The 15,515-nt window shown below is 39.4% G+C and overlaps 1 protein-coding gene across 1 annotated transcript in view; it reads right to left on the minus strand.

The window, feature by feature from the left end:
- POLA1 (DNA polymerase alpha 1, catalytic subunit) overlaps positions 1-15,515 on the minus strand; it is a 290,758-nt gene that overhangs the window by 94,611 nt on the left and 180,632 nt on the right. The window contains exon 35 of the mRNA XM_078065178.1: positions 6,108-6,224. Within this exon, the coding sequence (XP_077921304.1) occupies positions 6,108-6,224 (117 nt within the window). The remainder of the gene's footprint in view (positions 1-6,107; positions 6,225-15,515) is intronic.

The following is a 15,515-nucleotide window of genomic DNA, read 5'->3' on the forward strand; positions in this document are numbered from 1 at the left end:
GCAGGGGGCACCTGCACACCTGATGACACTAGGGAGCCACCACCGCCATCTTGGACAGCCCACCCCTGGATTTATGTCATGTGAGAAAAAATTAAAGTTTCTTAGTGAATTAAATGTTTATTCTGGTTAAGCTACTGTTACTTTTGGTTTCCATTTCCCTAAGCTCAGTACAATTCCTATCGTATGGATTGAACCGTGTCCCTAAAAAGATATACTGAAGTCCTATTTGGAAATAGGGTCTTGGCAGAGAAAACCAAATGAAGGTGAGGTCATACTGGATTAACGTAGGCCCCAATCCAATATGACTGGTATTGTTATAGGAAGGAGAAGAGAGACAGACCTACAGAGGGACAAGATGGCCACGTAACTATGTAAGCAGAGACTGCAGTGATGTGCCTACAGGCCAACGAACACCAAAGATTACTAGAAGCTACAGGAAGCAAGGAATGATTCTTCCCTACAGTTTTCAGGAGGAGAAAGCCCTGCTGTCCCCTGGACTTCCGACTTCTACTTAGCTTCCAGAACTGTCAAACAATACCTTTCTCTTGTTTTAGGCCACCTAGCTTGTGGTACTTTGTTACAGCAGACTTAGGAAACTAACACACTATTAATGGAGTCTTATAGATAGATCTAAAAAAAACACATGAATCTCAGAAAACCTGGTAAAGGGTGCCTAAATGGCTCAGTTGGTTGAGCGACTGCCTTCGGCTCAGGTCATGATTCTGGAGTCCCGGGATCGAGTTCCGCATCGGGATCCCTGTTTAGCGGGGAGTCTGCTTCTCCCTCTGACCCTCCCCCCTCTCATGCTCTCTCTCTCAAATAAATAAATAAAATCTTAAAAAAAAAAGAAAACCTAGTAAGGCATGGCTTAGCAGTTGCATGTGCGAAAACATTACGTATCTTAGTAGATGGAATGTTCAAAATGAGTCAACACTGTGAATATGGATACTAGGAAAGTTAATGCAACCCTAAATAGACTTCATAGAAATTTACTACCTAGAAAAGTTAGCAGCGGTAGGTTTATTCTGCTCCAGACTAGTGCTAGCAAGAGCACTTGAAGGGCTGCATGCTGTTTTAGGCTCCTCACTTTACTGGGACACAAACTCTAGACTAGGATGATTATTCTAAAAGCAGAGCACTAGGGAAATGGTTGAAGACCTAGGAAAATTGGGCCAAGGAGGAGAAGGCTCAGGAAGATAGCTACCTTTAAGTATCTAAAAAGTTCTCAAAGCAGGCAGAGCTGGTGCTGACCAAGTGCTTACTGAACGCAGGAACAGAGGAAGGGATCAGCCTAGCTTTGTGCAGTAGCGTTCAGCTGAACGAGGACCAACAAGTAAGCCATGCAACACATATTTAGGCCAAATGTAAGATCTGTCTAGCTAATGAAAATAAAATAAACTTTAAAGTATATTGAAAGAAGCAACCTAAATGTCCATGGATGGATGAATGGACAAACAGATTGTGGTGTATCTATTCAATAGACTATTACTTGGTCATAAAAAAGAATGAAGTACTGAAACAGGTTATAACACGGATGAACCTCAGAAATATGCTAGGTCAAAGAAGCCAGACACAAAAGGTCACATATTATATGATTCCTTGTATATGAAATATCCAGAATAGGTAAATCCATAGAGACGTAAAGCAGATCAGTGGTTCCCAGGGACTGGGAGAAGGGGAAGAATGGGGTACAACTGCTTAAAGAGTACAGGGTTTTCTTCTGGGGTGTTGAAAACATTTTGGAACTAGACAGAAGTGGTGGTCTTACAACATTTGTGAATGTACTAAGTGCCACTTCATTATTCACTTTAAAATGGTTGATTTTGTTATGTGAATTTCACCTTGATAAAAAAAAAATAAAAAAATCTATTGAAAAAGAAAGCTAGCATCTGCTTCATGGTTAAAAAAAGCTGTCTGTAGAATTTAACGAACTCTGCATCAACAAACAGGCACATCAAAATCACAATGGGCAAGTCCAAAAGACCCTTCATGGGAAAAATCCACTGTCTCCTAGATGGTAACCAGTGACTAGGTACAGATGTTTAAGACTTTCTATCACAGTTCTAAGGTTCTCTTCTTGCACGACTCATAATTATTGCCCTAAGAGATCACAGTTATTTTCATGCTTTCATCTTATGCAGAAACAAGACACTGTCTCAGGTAGCCTGGCAATATTCTCACTGTCCCTAACCTACTTATCAAATCAATACTTTGTTCAGCTGCAACCATTTTGAAATTGTAACATACAATGACCACAAGTTCAGTATTACCCCTTCTTCTCCTTTGAAGGCCGAAGTCCTGTATGGTACACACATTCCAGTATAAAGGATTTTCACAATTTTACAACTGAGGATAATGTGAGAAAGACTAAGGGTATCCCAAAGTAGAACTAGAAGTCATTCTACTACTTTCCTTAAAAGTGGCCTTCAAGAAATTTAGCTGAATAAACAACTGAGTTCTGAAGGGATCCATCACAGCACTCTACTCCAGGGGCTGTGAAACTTCCTCAGTGATTTCTGCCACAACCCAGGGAGTCACATGTAGATGCTTTCTCACCTCTGTATCAAGAACAGAAATGATAGTGAGAAAAAGTTTAATTTAGTTTGAAATCTTAGTTTTATAGTGCAAACAAAACAAAACAAACTAACTGTTTAGTTTTGGTGAATTACATAATACAGAATCCCGTCGGTTCACCTCACAGCCAGACAGATTTTGGTCACCGTAAGAAGTCAAAACCACATCCTTGAAATAAAGAGATAGTAAAATATTTATTCTCTAACTTGGGAAAGTCCTGTGTCTACCTACAGTGTGAAAAAGGGTTCTATTTATTTAGGAACTCATGCATATATTGAAGCTTGAATTCCTGAATTTATGTGCACTTCCCATGTAACAGAGAACAATCAGAGAATGTATTTTTAATAATCAGCAATTTGAATACTGTTAAATTCCTGTGAACATAAAAAAACTTTACTGATTTTTTTTTTTCTAAAGGTATCTGAGAAGAGAGACACATCTAAAACCCTGGGAACAAAACTGTCCCAGCTTTCTTATGACTCTGGCAACATAAGTCAGAAGAAGAGCCAGCTTTTATACCCCAAGTCAATCCTGGAAAGTACTCAAGCCAAATGCAACCCAGGACTAAATGAGAGATTTATTACGTAGGGATGAGACTGGCATGGTAAGAGGCAAGTGCTTTACCATCAGACTTGAACAAAGTATTTAAAGCCCCCACTAGGCAAGCATTGGGAAAGTCTGGTGCTTTTGTCCAAACAGATAATTACAAATGCCTATTTTTGCCCACAGATATCAATTTTATATAATCTACATAATATGAAACTACCTTTATAAATAAGAAAATGTCCTGTTTGTTGGTGTGCCCCCAGCTCCACAGTGCCTAGGATGTAGTAGGTGTTCAATAAATAATTATCAAATGAAAGTAATGTATGATTGAGGCACAGCACCCTACAACTTAAGGGTCAGGTAAGCATAATCCTGAAAAACAGACACTTGAGAAAACCCTATGGTAATTACAATGATCCTGTCCATTCTACCACTGATTCTGGAGCTTCTTTGGAATGGTCTCTGGAAAGATGCAGCTTTTTCCTCCTACTAGGAAAGCCCAGGAACCTCATACGCAGAAGCATGCAATGCCCAACTCATCACTAGCAACTCCAAACGAACTGCAGAAGAGTGGGCTCAGACCCACTGTCAAGGTCCCTGTGAGGAACAGCTACAGGCAGTATCACCAACCAGGATGCTCTGAACCTCCAGTTATCCCAAAGGGTCATGTTCTGAGCAGCAATACGACCCAAGCAATATGACCCTACACTATGAAAGCTCCTTCCTGTCAAGAGTAGCTGATAACCTTGGTAAATGCCTGCCAAAATGTCACCATTTTGAGGACAAGGATATGAAGGGGAAAAAGTACTTCAAAATGCCTGTGTTGGCTCACTCATTAAAAAAAAAGATACTAAATGATAAATGGTGACCTGATGTATTAAACCACTACCAATAACATCATCAACATTTACTGGCGGGCTACCAATCTACTAGCTATCCACTCTCCTTTTATTTTCCCTCACCAACAATGGAATCATCATAAAACTCACTGACTTTCTAAGAAGTAATTCGATTTTCACTGAACTTGACTTGATGAGCTAGATGTTTAAGCAGTCTCAAAGGCAGCATCGGTTCATGAAGCCAGGTGATTCCCCTAGAGTCTACAAGTGGAGTGATGAGTCACCCTAAATATATATACTTTTGTTCTCTTCCTACACCTGCTAATCCAAGTGTTGGGATGAGACCAACTTAGTACAACACCTAATTCCCACTACGTGTTTCATGTTTTTGTTAAAAAAAAACTATATACTTTACTAATTATCAAAGATATACAAAATAAGGCAAAGAACATTTTATCCTTACTAAATTAGTTAAAAATAATGATAATGTCCAAATGCTGCAAAGACAGTGGTAAACCGGTACATGCATCAAGTACCAGCTACAGTTTAAGTTGGGATAACCCATTAAGAAAGCAATGTGGCAATATGAATCAGACCATATTGTATTTAGGAATTTTGATATGTATTGTCGATAAGACTTTATCCTCAAGAAATATTTCAAATAACAACAAAAAATAATGTAAGCAGGAGAATATTCATTACAATTTTCTAACAAAGAGATAGTAAAAGTAGCCTAAAATGTCCAACAAGAGAAAACGGTTAAATTTGGTTTTCGTACTGAAAATGATGTAACAACATTGACAGATGCTTGACAAAAGATAAACACGATACAGAAGCATATTTTCATCATGACTGAAACCATGTAAAAAATATATATGGCGGGGCGCCTGGGTGACTCAGTCAGTTAAGCGTCTGCCTTTGGCTTGGGTCATGATCCGGGGGTCCTGGGATCAAGTCCCGCACATGGCTCCCTGCTCAGCGGGGAGTTGGCTTCACCTTCTCCCTCTGCCCCTCCCCCGTGCTTCTGCTCTCAGTGGCTCTCTCTCTCAAATAAATAAGTAAATAAATAAATAAAATCTTTAAAAAAATACATATGGCTATGCAAAAGAACAAGGGAATATACGATGGTAGTAGTCATTTGTAGTTCCTGACTCCTTGCTAATATTTGTGAAATGATCTATTATCTTAAAATAAGAAGCCATTAGAACTTTAAAATATTTTCCTAAAACTAGCCTGCGTATCAACCCTTTTCAGTGAAAAGACCTGAAGTCAAGACCCGATTACAGAACCCTGCCTCTGCATTAAAAAAAAAAAAAAAGTAAATAACAGGTTCCTTATTCCTACCTTCTTCTCACCAAAATCCTTATAAATCCTCGGGCCAGACAAATTTGGAAAGCAAGGCACATTACAGGCCTGTATTGGTGAGGTTGATTGCATATTATCATTTTAGAGGTTCTCAGACAATCTGCAATAAGCTTGTTTAACTCTGGCTAGCCCAGAGTTTGCTGGATGTACCTGATCACAAAACCCTCTTTGCAAGGAAGACCTTCAAACGTTTCTCTCCCCAGAGTTTGGGGAATGCTACTTGGGTTGATGATGCTCCAAGGGTACAACAGAAGGAAAGCATTTTAATTACCAGGAAGGTGTGTCCAGACAGTGTGCTCCCTAGTTGGAAGTCACTAATGATAGTTGGCCTCCTCCCTCAGGTGTATGTGCTAAGGTAGAGAAAAAGTGGATATGCTGTCCCTTATAAACAATGGAATCCCATACAAATACAATAAACCCTTTAGGGCACAGGTTTGGGAGGTTTTGTGGCCCTTACAAAAGGGGTTCTGACCTAGTCTAAGGACAAGTTTCTACAAAAGCAGTTTCTTCCGTGTAATTATGAAGTGGCAACCAAAGAAATCAGAGTAATTCCTGTGAGAACTAGTCAGTTTATCTTTTAGATATAAGTGTAGTATTGTTCATGATGTGAAAAAATAAAGCATTTATTTTTTTGAAGTCTGAATTTTTTAAAAATACACATATGTGGTAGCAGGGTGTTTCCAGAGGGCAAATACCAAATATCTACCTCTCAGAGCTAAGGGATGGGAAAATACACACCCCCGCCCCCTTCTACACAGTTCTTTAGCATCATGTGACTATTACCTCTGGCCGAAGTGTAGCTTTCATGCAGACTTGGCAAACAGGCCCATTTCGGGAGAACTGAAGGGGAAGGCGCCGAGTTCGATTGCGACACGTTGGCTCCTCACAAATCAACCAGCCCTTGAGAGAAGAAAGAGAACACTTCAGTCTTATTACCACCATCAAACAAATACAAATAAAAAATCCTTTCAGGGGCACCTGGGTGGCTCAGTCGGTTAGGCGTTCGACTCTTGGTTTTGGCTCAGGTCATGATCACAAGGTGGTGAGATCAAGCCCTGTCTCAGGCTCCGCACTGAGCAGGTAATCTGCTAATCTGCTTCTCTCTCTCTCTCTCTCAAATAAATAAATAAGTAAATCTTTTAAAAAAAAAAAAAAGCAAAACAAAAACCCTTTCAAGATGGACTCATTTCGTTCAAACTTCCTTAGAGATTCTGAAATAGCTCCTTATCATTCTTCTCTGACATGTCACTTTGATCTATGCCCCAACCTTAACAGTTGGGAAACTCATCAAGTTTTTTAAAAAAATAAAAGATCACATGAGATATTCTTCCCTTTTTAATATATACCCCCTGGCATGCATACAGTAAAACCTCCCAATAAAAGCTTATATGATTACACACGGATGGGTTTTCGGTCATTAATAAAGACCATTATCAAAGTCAAGAGTATACCACGTAGGGCGCCTGGGTGGCTCAGTCAGTTAAGCGTCTGCCTTCAGCTCAGGTCATGATCCCGGGGTCCTGGGATCGAGGCCCATGTCGGGCTCCCTGCTCAGCGGGGAGCCTGCTTCTCCCTCTCCCTCTGCCCCTCCCCCCTGCTTGTGTGCACGCTCTCTCTCTAAAATAAATACATAAATCTTAAAAAAAGAGCATACCACGTAGAAATGAATGACTTTCCCAGTAGCTGAACGACTACTAGCTAGTGACTTTTTTAATTGCTGTGCTCAGCTTCCTTCTCTGTAAAATAGGCCCAACAACAGTATTTTACAGGTTGTAATGATGCAATATATTTAGCACACTTAGAGCTATACTCGGCATATAAGAAACACTTAAAGTAAGCAATTATTTGAAATTAAGACAGATTCTTCTACACACATAATCTGGAGGCATAAAACCGGCTGCAATGTTTTCAAGGACAATTTCAACCAACCACTCTTGTCCCACTTCTGAAATAGTCATTGCCCACTTCTCTGGCCTTTAGACTCTCTTCTCACTTTCCTTCTTCAGTTACCCTCTCCTCCTGCTCTTGTTTGAATTTTCTCACAGAGATGTGATAACAATATGCCTATTATCTTAAATCAGTATCATGTTTGCTATAAAACATATCTGTTCAAAAAGGGATACAAAACTGCACAAATGGGGTGGAGCAAAGCTCAGGTGTTCTTGGCTGAGTGTGGAGCCCAACTCGGGGCTTGATCTCACAACCGAGATCATGACCTGAGCTGACACCAAGAGTCAGATGCCTAGCCGACTGAGCCACCCAGGCGCCCCAAAGCTCAGGCATTCTTCTGAAGGCATCAGGGTCTGTGGGTTTAGTGCTGCATGTATTAGGCACAATAAGGTGAAGCAAAGTAGGCTGAGGTGCTGGGGTACAAGGTGCATTCCCGGTTACATGGTGTTCCCAAGCAGGCAGCTGCAAATAGGGACATGACTGTCTTTGTGTCTTGGGAGTATCTGGAGAAGCAGAACTTTTGAGCTGGTCTTGAAGAGTGAGTAGAAGTTTGGTAGGTGGAGAAAGCAGGAAAGACCACTTAGGCAGAGAGAATAACACATGCAAAAGAATGAAAGCCAGAGAGAGCTATGTGTGATGTGATTAAGAAAAGAATCAATGACGTGTTTAACCCTGTTCTCTGTTTCTCGACTGAGCAACTTGTTGGTCTTTTCTCCCTAGGTAAGAGCAGTATATATACAAATGCTGCTTAATTACATTGGGAACCTTCATCTGCCACTTATTAACATTGCCACATGGCTTTAATCCAAATCTGCGGGATGTCCCCACTCATTGCTGTGCTGTGTGACCTCAGTCCTCAGAATAGGCTCTTCTTGGAAGAAACTACAACCAGACTCAAGAGAGAGCCCCAAAAATCAGTTCTTTCAGCTCCATTTATGGCTTTCACAGCCAGAGAAAGTAGACTGTAGAACTTTTTGACTAAAAGAAAATATACTACCTTTAAAGATTGTAAAATTCACCTAGTCAATACATGCACAGTGAACTTCATTCCTGTCTTCAATCGATATGCTGAGCCATTTTAAAATTTAAACTTTTCAGATAGAGGATCTCAAGGACTCCTTATGAAACCTTTAATATATGCCCAGAATTACATTAAATATTGTGTGGAGTAGCCAAAGAGGCCCCAGGTACAGACTTTCAGGAAATGACAACCTAAATAAGAAAGGTTCACACACACAAAGACTAAAAGCAATTCATTAAAGTTTGACTTTAAGAACCAAGTTGTATGGTACCAACTAAAAATGCCAAACGAGACGGACAAGGGTTGGAGTCGTGTGGATCCTACCTGAGACAAACTACTACTACCACAGCAGAACACAAACTAGAACAAGGAATTAGCGGTTCTGAGTCACAGGCAACTCTCTGTTCCAATTCATAGGGCCTATAACTATATTTTCCTGCCTTAAGGACAAGATTTTAATTCACATTTTGATATTTCAGAAACTCAGACGTGTTTACAATTGATATATACATTTAATAATGTATTTGTTTCCTTCAAAAACACTGTTAAGTCAAGAGTGCAGTTCACAATCAATGGCCCCTCAAAATTAAGGAAACCAGACACTTCGGTTTAGCCTGTCCTAGGCATGGGGGATACATAGGAAGGTAGTGGTGCTGACCGCAGCAGGTATTAAATTTTCAATGCAGCCTATAAATACTAACAGCAAGACTAGTTGTTTCTGGAGGTACCCATTTAGGCATATTAATAAAGGAAGCAGTAGAATTCAAGCAAACCATGTATGACACAACTCCTTGATCGTTCATTTGGCTTTGCTACCTTAAAGTTGCTGTCTAAGGATTTACACATTTCGGAATAGGTATCAGTTAACGATGCCAATCCCAGTTGTAATTCATTCAACTCTAAACAAAAGTTTTTTTTTTTTTTTTTTTTTTTTAAAGATTTTATTTATTTATTTGAGAGAGAGAGAGAGAGAGAGAGATACTGAGAGAGGGAGCACAAACAGGGGTGCGGGAGAGGGAGAAGCAGGCTTCCCACTGAGCAGGGAGCCCGATGTGGGGCTCGATCCCAGGACCCTGGGATCATGACCTGAGCCAAAGGCAGACGCTTAACGACTGAGCCACCCAGGCGCCCCTAAACAAAAGTTTTAAAAAGCAAGCAGACAGGCAACAACCTCCATGTTTTGAGACAATAAATTTTTAATTACTGGGATACAACCTATAAGTTAAAATTATACTTTAATTTTTAAAATATACCCTTCGAAAAGCTCAACCTCTCTTTGGGTGTTTTGGAAACCTGATTCCATCAATTTACTACAACTTCATGACTCACTCGCGAGCTGCCAACCAAGGAGATGCTAAATTGTCACCTCACCTGTTTCTAAAGCAAACACCTAACTCTATCTCTGACAGAGTTACTAACTAAATGTCCTTTCAAATCATATAGAAAACAGATAATATAATTTGTCTAGACTTCCTACCAGTTATAATTAACATTAAAGAGGTCTTTTCTTCTTTGTCACCTCTCTATTCAGTACTTATTTGGGTTTGTTTGTACTTACTATCTGTTAATCTCCCTTTAACAAATGACAACAATAACTCGTGCTATTATGCATGGAAATTACACATGCTGATAACTGTGTGAAGGGAACTGGGGCTGAAACACAGTATCAGAAGCCTGTAACTCTTGATTCCTCTTGTTTTATTTTGATAATTAAGCTTTTGGTCATGGTGTATTTTAAATAAAACTCTTCTGTGAGGGAAACAGACCCTAATCATATTCAATATATGCTTTGCTTCCATTTGATTTTGCCAAGTACACTTTGGTTAACCCTTTGTTCCCCCAGCAAATATTAATGGACTAAACCAAATCTACCTTTCAAGAACCATCTGCGTTGTTAAAATTAAATATGCCAGTCTTTGAAAATATTAGTTACAAATACTAGCACTGAATAAATCCACTCACAAAGACAAAACTAAACTTACTTTTATTTCCCGTGTTGGGAAATAATGTACAGCCCAAAGTTACAATGCCAAGTCAATGGCAAAAAAATTAACAAAATGTAGTTCTTTGGAAGTCCAACCTATAAAAAGGGATGGGTTTTATGAAAACCCCCAGAACCACTCCAAGGATATGTGCCATCCAAATATGTCATTTTATTATGCAATGCCATATGTAAATGCCAAACTATCACAACCAACAGGAATAAAGTCATTACGTTTTCAGATGCCTACCTTAACCACATTTATAAGTAGAGGGTTCAAAAGAGGTGAGGCCACCCTGGCCAACAGCAAAATAAACCTTTACCAAAACATGCAAAGATCCATCACCTGTTACTTTAGTTTCAGCATCACTAATTCCTTGAAATCATTGTGTACGAAATTATGTCAAATGCTGATTGGTTCTGATTGCTAAATTATATTTCTGAGGTCTCAACTAAAATGGTCTCTGTCTGCACGTGCTAAAAAGGGATCAATTTCCACTTGTAACTGAGGCGTTCCTGGTAGGTGCACCTTAAACACAAACTTACCCATTTGTGTACTTTTGTATTTTTAGAAGGATGCACACACAGAAATCATCCAGACCTGGAAATGTGGCACAGAGGAGGCACTCAAAAAAATCTTCTGAATAAATGAATGAACAGAAGCAACAAAATAATACACAGGAGCCAGTTTATAGAAAATAATAAGGGTCTAAAACTCCAAGGAGAAAGAAAAATGCACAGTTCTCATACTCTTGAATCAAATATATGGTGGGTCCTTCTCCTCCCACTTCCAATCAGTCACCCAATTTATCCACTGGCCTTGCAGTCCCATTGTCATCTACTTCACCAAAGCCCAGACCTCAAAGTTGATCTACTTTAACAGCCTCCTACCTGGTTTCCCGAACTCCATTCTCTCCCACATCCAGTGTAAAGATGTGCCCAGTGTAGCTTCCCAAGGGCCCTTCACTCCCATGCCCCCCAGCAGTAAACCTTCCTTAGAGAATGCATGCTTTCGTTTGGCTTCCAAATCTTTCCAGCCTCATCCCATCCTGACTTTCTCTTACACAAACTCTTCGCCCCATTGGATTGGTTTTCTCACAGTCCTCAACACATTTTGCCTATTGCCAACTCCTTGTCTTGGCTCATGCTGTAGAATTTTCGCCTAACATGGCCATTCCTTGAGCATCATTTCCACTCCTCTCCTGTGAAACCTCCCCACCCTCCAGGGACTTCTCCCTCTATGCTACTGCCACCGAGCATACAATGCTGTGCACTGTCCCTGAACAATCTTATTTTACCTCCCTAACTGGAAGGTCAGGCCTGGGGGATGACCCACTTTGGAACCGGTGGTGTCCTCTCCCATCTCTAGCACACAGGTTCACACTCAATGAAAAATACAGAAACAAGGTTATGAAAAACTGCACGTGAATGTGGATTCTCCCCACCCATTTATTGAGGGGTAATTTCACGTAAGTCACTGAACCTTTCCTCTGAGCCTCAGTTTCCTCATATACGAAACAAGAGGTAATAGTATTTACTCTAATAAGGTTGCTCAGAGCCCTCAACACTGTTCATTAAATGTACAATATTATTACTACCCTACACACGCCTCCACTACTGGGGAACACTGGTGCTCAGCTACAGGTGACAAGACACTGTTAAAGATGTACTATTCCAACCAGGAAAGAGCCTGGTCAGTTTCCACCTGGTGTTAACCAAAATGGAGAGCTACAATGATGGGTAACTGGTAAGATTAGGTGGAGGTGCTTTGCAATTTGAATGCAAAATAATAGAACGATGTAGTCAACGTAAGTGAACTTTCCATGTTTTTCCTGACAAAACTGTACTAGATTTGAAGTTATAGATGGCAGAATGGATGGTGAGGGAAGAGGAAGGGGTGTCTGCTTTATTTCAGGCCTCAGAGATTTGAAGACACAACACACCACAGTAGTGCGCTGACGTATGATTTAGTTTCAATTGTAATGGCTCTCCAGGAGTGCGGGGACAGCAGCGCGGGGCGAGGTCTGCCAGCATACGTGCTCTTACAGAGTTTATCACATCATTACTATTTTCCTATAATGGCCATTAACTGCTCCTCTCCCCAAATGATATGCACTCTGAGCACACCAGACACTCTTTTCACCCAAAACCATTTATAAATGTTCTGGGGTTCCCTTGCAATCACATTTTTCTGTCATGGAATTATCCCCAGTGTAAAATGGGTCTTACAGACAGTGCACAGTATGGGCCCACAGCTGCTTTTGAAGAATGACATGTTGTGATTTGGGATTTCCAGAAATATCAAAAAACAAATTGCTTTCTGACCCACATTTGCACCCAAAACTGGGAGAAAATTTTCCTAAGATCTCCAGGGGAAGTTTTAACAGGAACATAATTTTGCTTTTAAAGTTAAATCTTCTACACTGCAGCATGCTGGCCTGTCAAAGAGTGATTAGTAAGTCTCAGAGAGGTGCCAGGGTAGGAGATGAAAGAGCAAATCAGGAAATATACATATATAAACTATTCACTGAACTTAATACAAAAATATTTTTAACAAAATTATCAAACAAAAGAGAAGTGGAAAGTGCCTCGTCAGTCAATGTTAAGAATTTTAAATATTACCAAAATTGATTTTTAAAGTAAGATATCTCTTTAAATGAACAGTCACATGTCATTTCATCCAAGTTATTTGAAACTTATTGATCTTATCATTTGTGTGAGGACCAGACTCTGCCATCAGTTTGCTGAAAGGATAATGGAGCACTCCCAAACTGTTATGATAGGTTAGATGCAAACAGTGGTCCTCATTTAAGCACACAGAATAGCACCACAAGTGGACAAATTCCAACCTCAGCAATTGTATATTACATGATAAATTAGCAAGTTGTTCTGCTTTGCCTCACATCAAATCCAATACCACAGCCCTGTTATTTTAATTTGCAATCAGAGGGTTGAGCATCAGAAGATGTCCCTGAGGTACATTAAAGAGCCCCATGCAAGCCATCTCCTCCTGCTATACTGTGAGCAGAGAAAGCCAACAATTACCAGCAATTTTATTTTACCACTGTAGGACAATAGTAGAACAGTTAAAATCGTCGCCATGCAAGCAACAGGGGAAAATATACTTAAAATCATTTTATAAAGAAAATTACGTTTCGGGGGTAAAAAGTTCAATGGAGGACATGTATCTTTCTGTATGGGCAGCTAAAATCTCTCTTAGTATATTCAAGCCTATTCTATAAAATACTCTCCCTATTCATCCAACTCAAAAGCAAGCTACATTCGTAGGCTATAATAGGTCACAACTAAGTACACAGTACCTTGCTTCAGGAATAATTTTGCTTTGTCTGTCAACTGTCAACAAAGCACAAAGAGCTCATGCAACCCAGCCATGTACTGTGGATGTTAGAGATCTAACAAAATACAAATAGTAAGAATACAAGATCTGCAAGCTGCCCTGCTTTTACTTTACATGAGAAACAGAAAGCATTTTCCTCTCCACATTCCATTAATCTCTATTGTATTACAAATCTTTTCATAAAAGACTTTTTTTTCCCTATGTGAAGCTACAAGTGACTTGGGGATGTACTATTCCAACTGTGACTTTCCAACATGAATGGTTACAAATGGATGTGTCAGTTAAGGCATACAGACATTTCAACAAGGAAAAGGAAGAATCATGAAGAACGAGATGGTCAAATGGCTACTCTGTTGCTTATATGAATATTTTACCGACTAAGCCTCTAAGAAAAACTGTTCCCTACTTGTGCGACCACTCCTGCCTCTCAAGTCTTCAAAGATGAAAAAACATCGCCTTTGCTACGAACACATACTAACAAATTTAAAGTAAACTCAAGCCTTAGTTTCATCAGTATGTACACAGAAAAAAAAAGACTGGAAGGAACTACCCTAAAATGTTATCACTGGTTATCTGTAGGTGGTTTCTTCTGCTTCTGTAGTTTCTGAATTTTCTACAACAAGCATATGTTGTTTTTATAATTAGAAAGCTGTTACTAATGAAGGAAGAGACAGTTTTGCCAGGAGCATTCAATATAATCAAATCACTAATACATGTGAAAAATATTTTGAACTATATCATAGGTGCTTGGTTGTTACCAAGATGAATTTTCAGCAAACGTGCTTATGAGAAAAAAAAAAAGGCACACGAAAAAATGTTTTTTCTTTAAAAATTTTTTTTTTACTAATTCAGAAATTTTAAATATAGGTCAACTTAAGCACATAGCAGTTCCCAAGTAGAAAGTGGCAGGGCATGTATTAGTAGCGGTAGAATCATTTATTAAATTAAGCCACTCATTAAAATGCACACAGCCTTCTATGGAATATGATTTGAATACTTTTCTTTATGATGTTGGATCTCTGAAGGTAGGTAATAAATCCGTTTTAAACAGAGGTGCTTTGTTCCCCACGCCCCCTCCCCTGCCTTTTATTCACCGTATGTACGGTTCAACTCAGATGTCCAGGGTAGGAATCAAATTAAAAAAATTCAATCAGGTGGGCATGCCTAGAACCTTATTATTAGCAGAATTTCTTTTCTTTGCTAAAGTCTAGCTAAAAGTAATTTTTATTGTTTGTTTGTTAGCAGGCTAGTAATTTTTGGTATAGTTTAATGTGATATGCCTTTAGGTACTGAACAACAAATGTTAAAACTGACCTATCTATGCAAGTGCCTCAAAGGACATCTTAAAATCAGAATGGAGTTCAAACCATCACCAGGCAATGTTTGTTCATTTAACTTTAATTATTTTCTCCTTGAGAATGGTACTAATGAAACTGAATATCTTTCATGGTTTCGAAGGGCCGTTTGAATAGTCTGTAAACAGAACTAAGGGTAGACAAGAGATCTGGCCGAGCCAGGGGGTTGCTAGGTGATGTAGAATGTAAACCCACAAACTTGTTAAGGTTTGCTTTGCTTTCATGCCACTTTCACACACTCTCAAAAGTTTTGAGAATTGATTTTTCAGGTGGCCATTAAGAAAAGAAGAGACCCCCTGCCTTCGAAATTCACTCCCCCCAGATGCTCTGCCAGATACAGAAGAGATAAAATCCATTTGACCTTTGGCTGTAACCTGGGAAACTTTTGGTTTTACATAAACGTAGGATCATGTATTTTATGGATGCCTAAAATTTAAGAAACAAATTCACAAAGATGGATTTTTTGAATTTCAAAAAGACATTTCTAATCTTTCCTTATTCAACTTTGAATAAAATTAAGATTTCC

Source organism: Halichoerus grypus, chromosome X, assembly GCF_964656455.1.
Source record: "Halichoerus grypus chromosome X, mHalGry1.hap1.1, whole genome shotgun sequence".
Classification (NCBI taxonomy): Eukaryota; Metazoa; Chordata; class Mammalia; order Carnivora; family Phocidae; genus Halichoerus; species Halichoerus grypus.